Source organism: Bactrocera dorsalis, chromosome 2, assembly GCF_023373825.1.
Source record: "Bactrocera dorsalis isolate Fly_Bdor chromosome 2, ASM2337382v1, whole genome shotgun sequence".
Lineage (NCBI taxonomy): Eukaryota > Metazoa > Arthropoda > Insecta > Diptera > Tephritidae > Bactrocera > Bactrocera dorsalis.
Genome location: NC_064304.1, coordinates 100,297,838 through 100,315,678, shown reverse-complemented (window position 1 = coordinate 100,315,678; position 17,841 = coordinate 100,297,838). Strand labels below are relative to the sequence as shown.

General features: G+C 30.2%; 1 protein-coding gene across 13 annotated transcripts in view; it reads right to left on the bottom strand.

The window, feature by feature from the left end:
* The window catches only part of LOC105226082 (5'-AMP-activated protein kinase subunit gamma-1), a 197,758-nt gene that overhangs the window by 6,137 nt on the left and 173,780 nt on the right, over positions 1 to 17,841 (bottom strand). For 10 of the 13 annotated variants that reach the window (XM_049447288.1, XM_049447289.1, XM_049447286.1 and 7 more), the window contains 2 exons: positions 17,563 to 17,696; positions 9,339 to 9,387 (listed from right to left, as the gene is read on the bottom strand). In XM_049447288.1, the coding sequence (XP_049303245.1) occupies positions 9,339 to 9,387; positions 17,563 to 17,696 (183 nt within the window). Of the gene's footprint in view, positions 1 to 9,338; positions 9,388 to 11,465; positions 12,565 to 13,635; positions 14,294 to 17,562; positions 17,697 to 17,841 lie in introns of those variants that run through there. The other 3 variants (XM_049447293.1, XM_049447295.1, XM_049447294.1) reach the window with 3 other exon arrangements.

Here is a 17,841-nt window from a genome sequence, read left to right as displayed (position 1 = left end):
ACCGTCGTATGTTCATGAATTGGGTTGAACAACAACTTGAAAATGATTCGGATTTTCATCGAAAAATCATGTTCAACGATGAGGCTCATTCCTTGCTGAATGCAAAATATAAAAATTACGGTTTAGTGCGGTTTATGGGCTGTACTTTTTCCGTGATGATTGAGACCGGCACGTTACTGTGAATGGAATCGCTACCGCTCAATGATTTTTGGCCCGAATTAAATGATGTGGACTTGGACAATATGAACCAACAACAGGAACCAATTTTTTTATATCGAAAAATCGAAATCATAATTTCTTAATTGACTTGAAAACATTATTTCCGCATTATCAAGCAATAAACACCATTCATCTGCGTCAATTTACATTAAACCGAATGCATTTTACGCATGTTTTTCTAAACGTACACACTTACAAACCGAACGTGACTACATATGTATATACATATACATGCATATATGCCAGACACCCACATTATGGCCATTCGGCGATTTTAAGCAAACACTGTTTAAATTTTAATTAAATTTGCACTTTAATTATTTTCGCTGTGTAAGCACGCCATGCGGTTTTCTGGTTATCGCTAAATAAATTAGGCAAATAGTTTTGCAAAATTTATTTTGGCAATCAAACAATGTATTGGCTAAAGCAACGAAAGCCAGAGGAGCGCCCCCTCTCAAATAAAAACCAGACGAAGGTATGTGCAAACATACTCAAATACATACAAATGCATATAAGAGATAGTCAAAATTCTAAATTAGATATAACTGCAAATAAAACTACGAAGAGCGCACGGTGCGCCACAGATAGTGTTGTCTATGGTAAGCGTTTTGGGATAATTCGAAAACATACCTATTTGTATGGCATAAGCTTCTAAAGAAATATAGAACGAAAATATATTTGGCAAAGCCGTCAAAATTATTTCAATTAACTATCCATTTAGATCTGATGTGGTAATTACACGTACCGTCTGTATATGCATCAATAATTTCTCTGTCACTGCTGCGCAACTGAATAAAATAAATTAGAATATTAAGGTAGGTACAACGTACATATGTATGTATGTATGTACATATAATATAATAGGTGAACTCGTAAATCAGTAAACGAAATTTGATGCTATACTTATGGATATACATATGTATATATATTTGTTTTTTTGGCAATGCTTCCAGTTCTAATTCAAATATGTTAATAAATTCAACACAATTTCAATTTCCATTAAATTGGTTAAAAAAAAATAAATAAAATAAATATTAATAATGTAAATAAATAATAAAAAATATGCAAAAACCACAAAATTACAAATATCTTAATTAGTTGCGAAAAATGTTTAAGAAAAAGTCTCAACCTATAATTTTTTCAGACATTGCCTGCTTCTCCTGTCATTTTCAACTCAATTAGCCAAAAATAAATTTGCATAATTCTTGTACGCTTTCAGTACGCTTTTAATTTAGCAGCATTGGCCTTTTAGAATTTTTTCTGGTTGATTTTTCCTTTGGACAAATCAATTCATCAATTAAAATTGCTCCAACTGACAGTTTGTTCAAGTTGAGCATGAGAGAGAAGCAGTGAACTGTTTAATAAAATAGCATGCGATAAAACTATCGCAATTGAGTTTGCAGAAGAAGTATAATGAAATAAAAAAAATGCATTGAATTATAAATTGATTTTAATCGATTTTTGATTGACGTTTCTACTAAAAAAAGACTAACCGCAGATGTTCTAAAAAAAATTTTAGAAAATTTATATTATACTTATGTGTGTAGTTTAAGTTTATTTAAGTTATTTTAAGCATTATAACAAATGTAAGGCAGTTTAAAATTTTAAAATTTAAAAACACTGCAAAAACGATCGTATAAAAATGCGATCGCGTTAAATTTCTTTAATTTTAATTTAAATTTTTTTATTTTTTTCCTAATTTTTTCTTTTTTTTATATTTTATCTTTGATTAAAAAAATAAAACAAAAAAGCCGCATAAACATCCCAGATTAAAGTGAAATTTTGGCACACATGCCATAAGCAAATACAGGGGTCTCCAAGAAAAGTGATATGATTTCTTAAAAAAAAAAAATAAAAAAAAAACCGACCAATTGTTAAGAAATTTCAAATTTGTTTTATTTAGTGTTTAAGTTTTGACTATAACATCATTCAAATGCTTCCTTCTTTTTCAGGAATGAACTCAACGAAACCAATTTTCGAGTACTTTTTTTCTCTAAATGAAGTCATATTGAGTGAGAAGAATTTTATACGGATACAAGTCCAAATCATTCCTCAAAATCTACCAGTTTGTAGTTTGAGACAGTCGAAATTCTTGAGAACGTGTTGGAATCTACAAATTACGGTCTTCAGCAACAGTTGCCTCAACGGCAGCAAAGTTTTCGTTATTTCGAATGGTTCTTTGTCTTATTGGCTCTTGAATATTACGCAAAGAAAATGTACGTTGGAACAATTTGACGAATAGCGAGCACAGGTGGACGATTATTAGGACCATAAATGGCAAAAGCGCACCAAAAATTGTAATTGCCGAACGATTATTTTGATAATAAAATTGAATAGTTTATAAAAGTTGTTCTTGCACATATCTTTCCATGATGAAATTGTAAACATTACTGAATACAATGAAAAAAAGATTACATAACATGACATATCAAAAATGGCCGAAACGACACTAAGAAATAATATCATCCCTATTGGAAAACCCGATATTTTGAAAACATAAGAAAATTGGTCTAGATATAACAAAGCGGTGGTGATAATAAATTAAAGAACAGTAATGATGATAATCACAAAGGAATAAGAAATACAAATACAAATGCAATTAAGCCATAAAATTTATACATATATATTATATAATAATTTAACAAATAGATCTATAAAATAAAACAAAAAAGTAAATAAAAAATAAAATTTGTGTTCTCATAAATAACATAAGCAAAAAATGGAGGAAAATTAAATATTTCATTCTTTATAACCACGGGCTGCCTTTTCTCAAGCCAAATTTTTGTTTATGTGTATGTATATATGTACATATGATATATACATATGTGATTATATAGATGAGTATAGTATGCTTGTAAATAGATGATGATGCATACTTAGTGGGTGTATAAACAATATCCAACGCTATCAAAGCTTTAGCGGCAACAAATATGTAGGGAGAGCCACAAAAGAAAAAAAATTGAATAGAAAGTGGGTGCTGCCAAAAACACACCCACTACTCGACTTGGCTGTAGGCAACGTGTCTAGCGAGAAAAAACAACAAATATTAAAAAAAAAAATAAAAAATTAAAAAAAAAAAAAATAAAAATTAAAAAAAAAAAAACAAATATTTAAAAAAAATAACAAATATACATATATAAAAAAACAAAAAAAAAATTAAAAAAAAAAACAAATATTTAAAAAAAATAACAAATATATATAAAAAAAAATAAAAATTAAAAAAAAAAACAAATATATCAGGCTATCTCATAAAAAAATTGAAAAACAGGCGAAAGAACCATTAGATTATAAATTCAGGATAAAGAAAAGCACATACAGCACATTGTTTTCAAAATGTTTGAATAAGCAAAAATGCCTATGAAAATGTAGTTCATGCATATAAAGAGAGTTTGAGCAGAATTTTTAATATGTACATATGTTGAAATCTTAAAATGCTCTATTTGTAGAACCATATCAAAATCATATCTTAAAAGAACGAAAAAAACATATTTTTTATTTTTATTTTTTACATTTTTATTAATTTTTTTTTTAAGTTTCTTAATTTATTTTTTATTATATTATTTATTTAAAGTAAATTATTATTGTTTATTTATTTAATTTTTACTTTTTTTATTTTAACATTTTTTTAATACATTCTATTATTATTTTTTAATTAAATATTTTCTTTTATATTATTTTATTTTTTTTTTATTAATTTTTGTTAAATATATTTTAATTTATTTTTTATTATATTATTTATTTAAAGTAAATTATTATTGTTTATTTATTTATTTTAATATTATTGTTTATATATTTTATTATTTATTTACTTTTATATTATTGTTTATTTATTTCATTATTTTTATTTTATTATTTTTTAGATTTGAAAAAAAAACTTTTCAAAAGCATTTTTTATTTAATTTTTGTTTTTGAATTTCTTTAAATATTAATTAATTTAATTCTTAATTATTTTTTTATTTAAGTTTTTATTATATTATTTTAATATTATTGTTTATAAATTTTTTATAAATATTTTTATTAATTTTGTTAAAAATTTCTTAATTTCCGTTTTTAATTATTTTACTTTAATATTATTGTTTATTTATTTTACAATTATTTTTTATTTTATTTTATTTTTATTTTTTTCCTATTTTTTTTTTAACTTTTTAAAAATAATTTACTTTTCAAAAGCGTTTTTTATTTAGGTTTTGTTTTTGAATTTCATTAATTAGCTCTTCGTTTGTCGTTTTTGCTTTCGTTCAACGCAAAGGGGTGAAGGTTATTGTTGTTGTTATCTATTAGTCGTTGTCATTTACGATTTTTGCACTTTAAAAATATTTCGGCGATTAAATACAAACGGTTCAATGTGTTTAAAATGTAAGCTTTTCATTTCACTAAACTTTTAGTTTTGCACACAACAAAGCGAGCTGCTTGATTGGTTTAGCAGGTGAAACTTATTTATTTATTGCAGACAAATCTTATTCCTTTATTTATTTATTTTAATAGTGTTTCATTTCCTTGTAGATCTAACGATGCATGCACTCTGGCAGTTTTGTCATTTGTTTTTAGCGTAATTAGCGAGCTGAAATTTCGAATACTCGTGCTGCTTTTGGTAACGAGCGAAACTGATTTTTAAAATAGGTATATATGCCGAAACTTATTTTCAATTCATTTCGTATCAAACACTATCAATATCACAATAGCAGTTTTTGCAAGTTGAAACTTTAAAATTTAATGATTCTCTTCATTTATTTTCGTTTTTTTCCACGTTATTTGACGTTAATTTGCAGCATTTTTCTTTACGACATTTTCCGTTTTTCTTATTTATAAACAACAAATTTGCATGGTTTTCACGATTTGGTTAGGCGTCACCGCCACTGTCACCGTAACACACTTTGGCTCAGCCGTCTTGCTTGCCATCCATATTTTCCGTGCTAATTTACGTTTGCTTTCATCTATTTGCAGAAATAAATTTCGTTCTAAACGTCTCGAAATTTTATCACAGACTGACCAATAGATCACCACCACACGTTTGTTGTAGTGCGCGCAAATTTTCACGATCATTTATAAATACTATTTTCCTCTATCAGCAGCTCACCAACGCCGACAGCTTCGGCATTGAGGAAAATCCTCTACATTGATTTTCATGCACAAAAACAAAATAAAAACAAATGTAAAAAAACCTGAATCTACAAATTTCTGAAAAAAGATCGCTCCATACACTCAAGTTGTGTGAATTGAGAGATCTTGATATTATTCGGAAATTTTCTCACGAAAAATAGCACAAAGCGTTTGTGTTTTTAGAGAAAAGTGCTACGGCAAACTTGAACTCATTAGCGTAGCAAAAGAATTCAAATACTCATCAACGAAAAGGTGAATAAAAGCAAAAGAAAATTGAGTTGCAACAATTTTGAGTTTGTTTGCGGCAATTAGAATGCGAGCGAGTCTAGAATTTTGGTGCGCAATGAGTTTAGAATTTCGCGCAGAGTCAAGAGACACGCTCAATGCGATGCAATAAATCTAGACGGACAATTAGACAAGTGCAAGTGAAAAAAATCAGATGTAAATTGAAAGAAGGAGATTTTTGTATACATACATATATATTGTGTATATACATATATACATCCTCGCATAGATATATGTATTTATACGTGTGTTTGTCAGTGTTTATTGTTGTAAAGTGTGCAAATATAAATCTTTATAGCCACACGTAAATAACCGCTTATACATAATAATTAATTGTCGCTGTTATTTATTGCATGTGTTTGCGGCAATTATAAATTGTAATAAAAAGCAACCACAATTGGTGGTAGGCAAAATAAATGTGCTGCCAAATGTGTGTAAATTGTCATTAAAAATTTATAAATGTCAAAAATCCCTTTTTTAAATAAAAGTATATAATGGTGTATACTGATGAGTTTAAATAAAAGTGCACATTAGAGTGTTCTAATCATTCGTAGTTATATTAGAGAGATTTTTCAGATCGGATTTAAATCTACACGGTGATGTTATTCAAGTACTCGAAGGGACTATACAATTTATATACATAAATTGTCATCATGGCGATCCGAAATTTCGCACGCATCATTTTCTACCCCAAAAGTGGTTCACTTTCACTATAGCGTATAGCTGCCATATAAACTGACCGATCAAAATCGAGATTATGTTTCTTTCAAGTAACATTAAATAGCCTTTAAAACCGTTAATTTCAAATAACGCGGGCAGGATGGAGAAGGATCTGGCTTCGTTTGGAGTCTCCTACCAGTGCCAAGCAGTGAAAAAGACGAATGACTGGCGTGCTGTTGCTAAATTGGCGTTGCCTACGCCTGTAGAGAAGAAGGAGAAGGAGGAGGAAAATAAGGAATATCCTTATTTTTTAATTCATGCATGACATCTGTCAAAGGGTGCAAAGCAACCCGCCAGGACGCACGGATTTGGAAGATCAAAAATTGCCTCCACGATAACGCCCCTGCTCAAGCATCGTTGCTTGTGTGCGAATATTTGACCAAAAACAACACATTGATGGTGCCTTAGCCACCGCATTTCCCTAGACCCTGCTTTTTTGTTACTCTGTGACCTTTTTTGTTCCTAAACCTGAGGAGACGTATAAAAGGACAACGCTACGATTGAGAAGATAAACACTGCATCGAAGGAGCAGCTAAACAAGATCACAAAAATTACTTTTGGAAGTGCTTTGAGCATTGAAAAAAATATATTTTCAAGAATAAATAGACACTTTCTTAAGAAATACAAAATTTAGGATACCTTTTGAGCCAACATCGTACATAACAGCAAAACATTTTCTGTGGATTGCAAACCGTTGGTTGGCGTCTTCAGATTTAGTTACTTATACAAATAATGAGTAGTTGATAACAGGGATGCACCTATGAAGGGTTTTATATTCATAATTACGATTCAGACAAGCCTTCATTCAAGTGTTTGACTTTCAAAAAAAATATCCAGGCATAATTGACAAACCTTACGAATATTACATACATACATATAAATAAGTATATACATATGTACATACTCATATATGTATGATTAACCTATATACAAGAGTGTGAAATGTTAAGTCGAATTGTCTGCAATAATAATAGGGGTGTGCTTGGGAGTAAAATTTGTTCATTTGCCAAAACCATGCTAATTAATTTATATACCAGTATACTGCGCTAAGGCATGTAATCAGATAATTGCACGCTAATGCGCCAACTGGCGGGTTAAAATTACAAAACATGTTTTGACTCACAATTTTTTTTTACAAAAAAAAAAAAAAAAACAAAATAAAATTAAAAAAAAAATAAATAAATAAAAACAATAAATTAAATTAAAAAAAAATTAAAAAAAAAAAATTAAATGAAAAAAAAACAAATAATAAATAAATAAAAATTAAATTTAAAAGCAAAAAAAATATGTCAGCAGGAAATATTCTTGAGGAAGATCTAATCGTATAGCTTCTAGCGACTGCCTCAAAGCTGGTTTGATTGCAATGGTAAGAGTGAAGGGTTAGGCAAGAGTTTTGGCTATGGAAAAAAGCCTACCCAATATAGCGCGCTGTTAAAAATACAATCAAGAAGTGTAGTGCTGGGATTATAAAGATATCAAAAAACACATGAGAGTCTCGTTCGACCAGCAGTTTAAGCCTTAGTAATTTTAACTCAATTAGTCTCCATTTCCATTATATTTGCATACAAATACTTCAACAAAAACACAACTGCGACTAATTTCGGTGCTATTGTTTCCAAATTTTAGGCTATTTCACTCTCTTGGAAAAAGGCTGCGTAAAAACATCTTTAATCTAATACATATTAATTTTCAGTGTTTGTTCAAGCACATTTTTTTTAATATTTTAGACCCTCGACGACCAGTAGAAACTGATCTTCATGCGACCGCATACATATACAATATACTATATATGTATGTATATACATATGTACATGTATACATAACTTGGATATATGCAGCATATTAAATCTAAAATAAAATTATATATTAAAATATTTCGAGTGTGAGAAATGTTATTTATATGCCACTTTCCGCCCGGCAGCTTGATTAATGTAAGCTGTTCACTGTCAGTTACCGACACAAGCCAAAGAATTTGCGTTGCTGCCAATGGTTTGTCGATGATACTTTTTTTTTAATTTTGAAGCAGTAGCAAACACAAAAAATGTGGTGATAAACATATTAAAAAGAAAATATTTTACAACAAAAACAGTATCTTTCTAAGAAGTGTGCCGAATTTTGACAATGTGCCAGCATAAAATATGAAATAGATCAAATAAGTTAAAGCATAAAAAATAAATTTGTAAAAGTTTAATTAATTGTAAATTAATTGGCACAAGCATAAAATATTTATCATATTATGGTTGTTGCTTATATTAAACTGATTTTATCTACAACTGTTGGTAAATGGCATATTAAATAAATTCCTGTATCTAAATGTAGCTCTGTACATTAGGGTGGGGAAAAAAATAATGTTAATTTTTGCTTCCTATTCTGGAAAATTGATTGGTAGACTACCTCTCTGAAAGGCTTTCTAAGTATGAGCTCTTAATTGCAACGGGATGATTTTCCAGCTGCTTCAAAACATATTTTGTTGACCCTTTATAAAATTTAATGCTCTTAAAAAAGGTCTATAACATTTATTCGAAAATCTAATCGTTTAGCGGATATAACCGGTAGAAGTTTGTATATTTTAAATCAAAATTTTTTTTCTTTTCATATTTTTTTTTCCCACCCTAATGTGCTTATCTACATATTAAAAGTATTTTGTGGATTTTGGCCAAGTTATTTTGCTGCTTTAAAACGCATTACCATTTTCCAAATTTTTTTTTATTATTTTTATTTATTTTTCATTTAATTTTTGTATATTTTTTTATTTTTTTTTTATATATTTTATAATTTCTAAACCTCTCTAAAATTTTTTATGTGTACCTATCACTTTCTTATATGTTATTAATTCGTTGTTTTTACTTTTTTTTTATGCAATAAGTCGTTTTTGCGTTTCTACGGAAATGTGCTAATTATAAAATAAATATAACACTAACACTTTATATACACAGTGTCTTGTCATAGTGTTATGTACGAGTTTTGTATATATAGAAACATTAAAAATTATTAAATTTTTTTGTTGAACTTACCAAAATCGGAGAGGTTTACTTTTTCCAGGAATGGATCAGCGACTGGCAACTGAAAATCAAATAAAACATATATTATCAAGGGAATACAAAAATTTTAAAATGCTTTCAAGTTTATTTTCGTGTTTGTCGAATGGACAAATTTTCACAATTTCCATTTTTCCTAAATTTTTCTTTCAAAAATATAAAAAATGTTTATTACACCTTAGCAGCCATTAATTTCTATGTATTATTATTTTTATAGCACAAGGCACCCATTATTTTACTGTTATGTTATAAAATGTATTTCAGTTTATTTAATTAGCTTTCTACTTTTTAGCACTTAATGTTTTATTTCTTTGTGTTTTGTGTTGTTCAGATATTAGTACTTCAAATATTGACTCTGTTGACGTCAGTGAATTTTTCCTAACCACTTATAAATTACCTGCCTCAACCTGAAAATGTTGAAACACTCAGTTGAAATACTTTGTAATCAAATTAACAACTCGTAAGCGTTATTACTTAATTAATATTTATATGCTAAAAACTAAAGGCAAATATTGCCCTAACGAAATTCAAACATGCAAAAAGTGGAAAAGAAAGTGGAAATGTGTCGCAATTTAATGCGAAAATTATGGTATTTTTAGGTAGTAATACTGTTTTATAGTTAAAAAGTTTTTTTTTTTTGTTTTGAAAGTTAAGAAGAGTTCAACATTTTTTTTAACTTTAAAATAGTATTACTTAGAATAGTGTCAATTTAAGAATGTCTTTGCTTTATTTCAACGGCAGTCCCAGTTCTACGTAACCGGATTGGTTTTGAGCTTTATTCAAAGTCGATAGTATTCTATAAAAATTATGGAAGAGATTTTTGGCGATATAACAACAACAATATTGTTTACTGATTAAATTGTATGCCCTGTATAGGGTCGATTTAGCCATGTCTGTCTCTCCGCCCGTCTCTATATATGCGAACTTGTTTCTCACCTTGCGAAAAGAAGAAACGACTGGAGCGCTATTGTTAACTCGGAGTAAGCGGTTTCTACGCCAGTAAAAAAGAAGAAGAAATCTCTCAATTTTTTTAATATGGATCTGAAATCTTTCAGATATCCTTTTCTCTGCAAGAGGCTGCTTATTTGTCGGAACCGCCGATTCCAGACCACTAAAGCTTGTGTAGCTGTCATACAAACTGAACGATAGGAATCAAATGAATGTATGGAAAACTTTTAATTTGACGAGATATCATCATGAAATTTGGTCCAAGATAACGGTATATTCTACGAAGAAATTGATCAAAGCGGAACACTAAAGCATATACATAGCTGTCATAAAAACAGACCAACCAAAATCAAGTTTTTTGTATGTTACAACGAGGTAGTAAGTAACACAATGATTTCATGATAGCGCTTCCATTCACAAGAGGGAAATCCACCATAATTTTACAGCGTGCACATCTGAATAAAGCATATACGATATGCCATATATTATACCCGTCATTCATATAGGTATGTATTTGTTGTTATTTTCCTAACTACACCCTATAATTACTTGTATACACATGACCGGAATAACTACACAATGAGCAACAATAAAGCGTGAAACGTCAGACGTGGGGCGAGATGCGATCGCTTACAGGTATTGGCATAGAGGCAAGCCGGTGTACGTTGACGTCTAGTCAAGAGTTAGGGAGGAATTAAAAAGTAATAACACGATTACCAAGAAAAGAAAAATTCCCTTGAAAATGGTATAATAAGTGAATCAATAACAGATGATAGAAGTGCAAAATTGTACTTGACGGAAAGCAATAATCATGCAGCCGGTGTTTTGAAGGTTAGTTGGAGACTATAAATACATTAAATAATTTCTCTTGAAATTTACATTAAAGAGGTTTCAAATGTTCAGCAACCACGTCTGGAAAATTATGTGCAATACGACTCAACGAAATATAAAACGTTGGGTTCGCATTTGCCTCCTAAGCGCGAGTTAAATCGACGGTTGGTATTTAAAAACTCACTAAACTTGCAACTCTCATATTTCAGATATATAAACACTTATTACTCAAACTTGAGACCAATTGTGTGCGGAAGTTGGCAAGACTTTTACGAAAAGGCACGCGTGCCAGTCAAAAGAGAGCACACCATCAAGTCAACTTACATGCGTTGCTCTCGTAAAGTGTGGATGCAAATGTGTCTGCTTTTGCGGGTACTGCTCTGGGTATTGTTGTTCGTATTCCTGCTTTTTACACTGTCGTAAATATTCTTGATATTCACGATCGGTGAAATCACTGCGTCGTCGCACAAGTATACATTCCCGTACTGGTGAGCGTTCTATGCTGGCCGTAGGTCGGCTGGTAGCAATCGACTCGCGTCTGTCTCTTACAAGTGGATGATGTAAACGCGACTTTTGTGGTGCTTCTTGTTCTTGCTGTGGTTGATATTGTTTTGTACGCAACGCTGATTCGTGCTGTTGTCGTTGTAGTTGTTGCATCCGCTGTCCACTTTGTATGCTTGTCGCCATTGTCGGAGGGCCGGTGACCAAACGATTATAACGCGTTGTACCCAAACTATTACCGAAACTATTTAGATTTCGTGTATGGTCACGTCGACTAACGTGGTGTCGTGAATGCCGTGCGCCGTCTCCTATATCCGCTGTATGTGTACCGAGGTAGTCGAAGCTGCTATCACCACCATTATCATAGTCGTAGCCCGCGTAGCCACCTATGGCTTGTTCGTCACTGCTGAGCGTCGCCTCACCGGTTTCTTCGTCTAAGAGTATGGGTAAATGATGAAATTTTTTCTTGCGATTTATTGGCGAATTGCTGAGCGAGCGACCTTTGGCGCGCTGTTGCAATGCAGCGCGAATTAGTGCCGACTTTTTTGTGGATGCTGTGCAGTAATCGGTGACAGGCAAATGATTGACACGTATCTCGGGTGGTGGCGGACGGAGCGGTGACTCGACGACAGAACGACGACGAAACATTGTTGATATGTATATGTGTGTATGTATGTATTTGTATACAACTATTGTTTAGTTGAAATCAACTTCTCAGTTTACACACTTTATAAAAAATGGCTTTTTAATGACTTGATTTACGGATTATTATATCTATATTAATTTGTTCGTCTTTGTTATGCACTTTAAAACTGTTTCGAGTTTAAGGTCGTTATTAATACAATATTAATATAATTGGAACACGATATTAATAAAAAGCATTTAATTGTCGGTGTTTCAGTTTTGTTTTGCATTCAAACAGAAACACTTAACAGACAGTTGAGGAAAATATTTTTTAAATAAAACTTTTGTAATTTTGAAATTAAATTATATTTTTAAAATTAATGAAATTTTTTTAATAAAATAATTTTTATTAATAATATTAGAATTTTATTTAGCAATTTTATTTGATTTTTATAACAAATATTATTTATTCGTATGTTTACTTTCATGCCCTGGTACGGTATAAATTGATTTCTTTTTTATAAATATATTTTTTTTTATATATTTTTTTTATTTTTATAGTTTTTTTTTTATTAGGTAATTTTTTTTTTTTGAAAAATTTATTTTTTATTTATAAATTTAGTTTTTTTCACAAATTTATTTTTGTTTTTATAACATTTTTTTATAATTTTATTTTTAGTTTTTTCTTATACATTTTTTAATTTATTTTTAAATTTTATAAATTAATTTTCGATTTTTATAATTTTTTTATGATATTAATATATATGTATTTATATTTCAAATTTCACATAATTTCTTAGTTAATTATCCGGCAATGTTAATGAACAAAATATTAATAATCCATTCTTCTCACTTCTTTAATCTTTCAAAATTTGATTATAAAACACAAAATTTTAATAAAAAAAAATAAATGCTTTGCGTTTCACTGTATAGTAGACTTCTTTTATTTTTTCGCAATAAGACAAAATTCAATTTCAAGCATATCGCAATTTTTTAGCGATTTTTGTTTTTCCACATCATCACAGTGCTAATTATTGCTTTCCAATGGTTTTTCAAAGGCTCACATTTCATTTATATCTACATGAGTACACATTAATTTGTTTATTTATTTTAAGTATCACTATTGAGAATATACTATCTGAATAAATACGGGTTAATGGCATCAAATTGCGAAATCATCCGAGCAAACCAAATTTAGTACACTTATTGTTGTATTATACACACTTATTGTTGTATGTACTTTTTATACCTGCACGCACACACATAAATATGCATATGTACATATTAAAACGCATAGAAAAGTAATTGTAAAACATTCGTAAAGGACTTCATTTATTTATTTCAATACATTTTCCACTTTATTATTAACCTGATTGCACTTCTTGCTTTCGCGCTCTTTACTACAGGTCTTTTAAGGCAAAATTGCCAAATCATTTATGCAAAAGAAAAAACAATTTCTTTACGTTTTCACTCCGTTAGTCAACCTGCGATCGCGCTAGAAAAACACAACTTAACGCTTACAATCATCACTGGAAACTACTTGACTATGGTGACTCGCTGCAACAGCGATCCAGCGAACTAGCTGCACAAGCAATTACCTTATCGTGTATTTGCTTTGTTGTAGTTGTTGGTGTTGTTGTATTTAAAGAGCATGAAACCCGTGTGTGTTGGAAGCCTTGCAGAAACCATCACTTATCGAGTAAATAATAAAACAACAAACAATCTAAAGCAGCGAGTAAACAAAAACCAACGAATCGACATGTGAGAAATACCATGCCAATTCAGCCGCCACCAATTCCAGTGAGTAAGTGAATCACTAGAGAATGAGCGTATGAACGAACCAATTGCACAAAAAAAAATAATTAAATCATGCGATCGTGCAAACAGCTGGGTGATGGCCAAACCGTCAGCATTTGGTGGAGCAAAGATTAACAACAACTACAGTAACATTTTGCAGTCAGTCGCAACCAATACAGTGACAGTTGTTTATATTTAAACAATGCATTACAACAACGAATTTGCGTGTTAAGACGCTAATATAACAGTTTTAGTTAACTTTTAAGGTAATTGGAAAGTGACTAAATAAACGGAATGAAATGAAGGAGGACGGTTGGAGAATAGCTGACCGAGTTTTATCGCATTGGTGATGTTTACTCGTAGATTTATGATGCAGAGAGGGGAAAACTAACGTTTTTAATTACATACACTTAGGCAACACATAAAAGATAATAGCATTTGCTGTTAAGAGTTAGAAGAAACACAAACACAGGAAAAAATAATAAAAATAGTAGAAAAAATGTATTTTATCGCATACAAAAATGCTGTAAAGTACCTAAAGTAGGTAAGTACTAGATATACAATTTTATGTACACGTTTATAGCGATATAGCAAAATATGAAGGCATTTGTACTAAACAGTTATGTAGAGAATGTGAAAAATCCAACGATTTCCATTGTCTACTTAACCGATAATGAAGGCCGCAAGTATATACAGAAGGTACTGGTAAGGTAGCGTACCGTATACTTACATACAAATGTTTGTATGTATGTATGTACGTGCAGAATAGACAGCCAAACCAAGTCAGGCGAGTAAGAAGTTCAAATAATAAATAGGTAAACATTTGTGTGGCGTGTTGTGGTATTTTGTCGTGTGACGTGTTTATTTGAGTGACTCAAAGCTGGCATCGTCTAATTATCAGAATGATATGCAAATACATGCGCGCGTCTACATATGCATATATTAAATACAAATAATACTAATAATAAAAACTGTTGCTAATGCGGATTTTTCTTCTTTGGAATTAAGCGAATCTTCTTAAAAGCACTACACAGCTAAATTCACGTAGGCATGTCTAGTGTGTTATTGAAATTAAAAGTAAAAATAAAATTCTTATCAACATTGAATTAAAGGATTTTATTTTTGTATATTCAATTATTGCTTTCGACTTTTTTTTTGCTGTCTCTACTATTTTAATGTTCATATTGTCGTTTTAGTCAAGCAATGGTTGTGTTTATACTGGTCAAAACTGTGAATATTTTGATTAAACATTTTTTTAAATAAAAATTAAATTAACAAAAAAACTAATTTTAAATCATTTTAATATGTAAAAAAATATAAAAATTTAATTCTACTTTTGCAATTAAAATAAATTCTAAAACCAAAATCTGAATTACAAATTGACGAAAAATGATTAGAATGTATAAGTTTGGTCATCAATATTCTGAAGAAGTTCATAAACACAACGGTTTCATTATTATTTTCAAAAGCAATTCCTATAACCAGATTATTATTTCTGAAAAACGGGCAAAATTTCATAAAATTTGTCAAGAAGATTGTGTACAATTTATAGTGCCCCCTTAAAAAAAATCTTATTAATTATTGGTGTATTGAGACAGTTTTTTTTAAGAACAATGCATAAAATAATCACAGCAAACACATTGTATCAGAATCTAATAGGATAATTGTTATTCACTCCTGGCTGACATACATATGCTCGCAGTTAATAGTTCAAGAAAAATATAGTTCTGAGTTGCAGCTTCATAATCGAAGAATACAATATAAACACTCGTTTTTGCTATTCCTCCAGCTCCTCCCGGAGCAAAACACTGAGTTAGCTATGAGGAATTTCAGTAAAACTATTATGTCCAACTTTCAAAGTTTATCAGTGATTTTTTTATGTTATTCCGTGACCTCAGTTACTAAAATTTAAATATTTTAATGCAATATTTTTTTTATAAAATTACAAAATTTTCGTACACTGTTGACAAGTGTAGTAATTTCACAGTTTTATTTCCCAAATTACTGCTTTATGTATATATTATCATTTTTTAATATTTGCAGTTATAGCTGTTATATCGTTGCTTAAATATTATTATTTGTTATATCGTAAATTAAATATTTTTATTTTTATTAAGCATTGTAAATTAGCAAACATGTTGCTTAATTGAATTTTATACTTAAAGCCGTTTTTGGTCCAATTTAGCGGCAACATAAAATTTATCTAAAATCAACACACATTTATTTTGGGCACTAATTGCTTAATGTTGCTAAACAAAGATGCTTTTGTTTTTTTTATGATATTAAATGTTTGGTTTTGCGTCACAAATATAAAAAAAAAGTCAATAGACATTTAAAACTCGTGGTTTTGGAGCAGTCGCGTACCAACGACTTAGAAATCTTGGAGGCAAATTCTTTGATTGCTGACAGCCAGTAAAGGAAATATTGAGCTTCAATAAACCGAGGTAAGCCCCATTAAAAATCAAGGCAATTAAAACTGAGATGCCAGCGGCAATGTAGCAATAGTTGTGGGGCTTACATGATGACTCATGAGTGCTATAAATATAATGACTTGCAGCACTTTGTGAAATTTTATGGTTTATATCACGTACTCAGCAATTTTTGTTTTATCTTGATCAATAATAATTATATTATACTATAGTTCAACTACAGGTACTTCAAAAGTAAGAAAATATAGTTGCAAACTTTCCACTTGTTTTTATTAAAAGTTTTTAATTTGCTTTGCTGTGTTTCTAGTTTTATAATTATTTTCATTGAAATAACGCATTTAATTATTTTTTATAAAAAAAAAAAATAGTAATAAAACTGAATTGTATATATTAAAAATAACGTCAGGCAGTATATTGGCGGCAATGATATAAAAATAGGGGCTAAATACACTACGAAGCTTATTGTCACCCTGTGCAAAGTTTAAGCTCATAAAGTTCACTAAAAGTTCAAGGCGAATGACGTTCGCTAGCTTTTTACGATTGAAAGCTTTCCAATGATGTATAACAAAATTTTATAAGCAAACGAATAGATTTTTCTCTCTATATATGTATGTAGAGAAAAGAGAGAGTTAAAAAGTAAAATAAGTAATGAGAGCAAACAAGTGAGATTGTTGTAGAAGAAAATAAACACAACAACAGCATAGTGGGAGTAGTGACGCGTCATGCTGTTTGCCTTTCGGCCATATTGTGCTTTTTGTAAAATTATTTGCCTAGTTTTACGCTCCTCTACCGATTGCAAGACCAAAATGACCTTGAGTGTGCGCGAATACTTGGGTTAGCGTACATTTCAGCACAAACCGGGAATTTAGGGGATGTTGCGATTTGAGCGCTTGGCAAACGGCACAACAACTTAAATTTTATTGCCGTTTTCATTAATCATACGTTCGTACATAAAGCAATTTTTGTTGGCGGCTAACAGTTTGCATGTCACTGTTATTCAATTAAGATTTAAGCCTAGAAAATTCACCGGAAAACCGAGTATGTTTAAGCAATAGTTTTTTTTCACTTACCCCTCTGGAATCACGGAATAAAATGGCGGCGTGATGAGGATCTAAGGTACCGTCACCACGTAAGCCTCGACTAGCTGCACCCAAAGAAGCACGCCGTTTCTCCAAATCGGCTGAGGCCCGACGCATATGAGCACCTAATTACAAGAAAATATGAGAGTTAAATTAGTTTTCTGCTTGTTGAAATCGCTTTAAATTACCAAACAAAGTTATATAATAGAAAAAATTACAACAAGTAACGGCGTGGTGTAAAATCGTAAAATAAATTGTGTATGCATATGT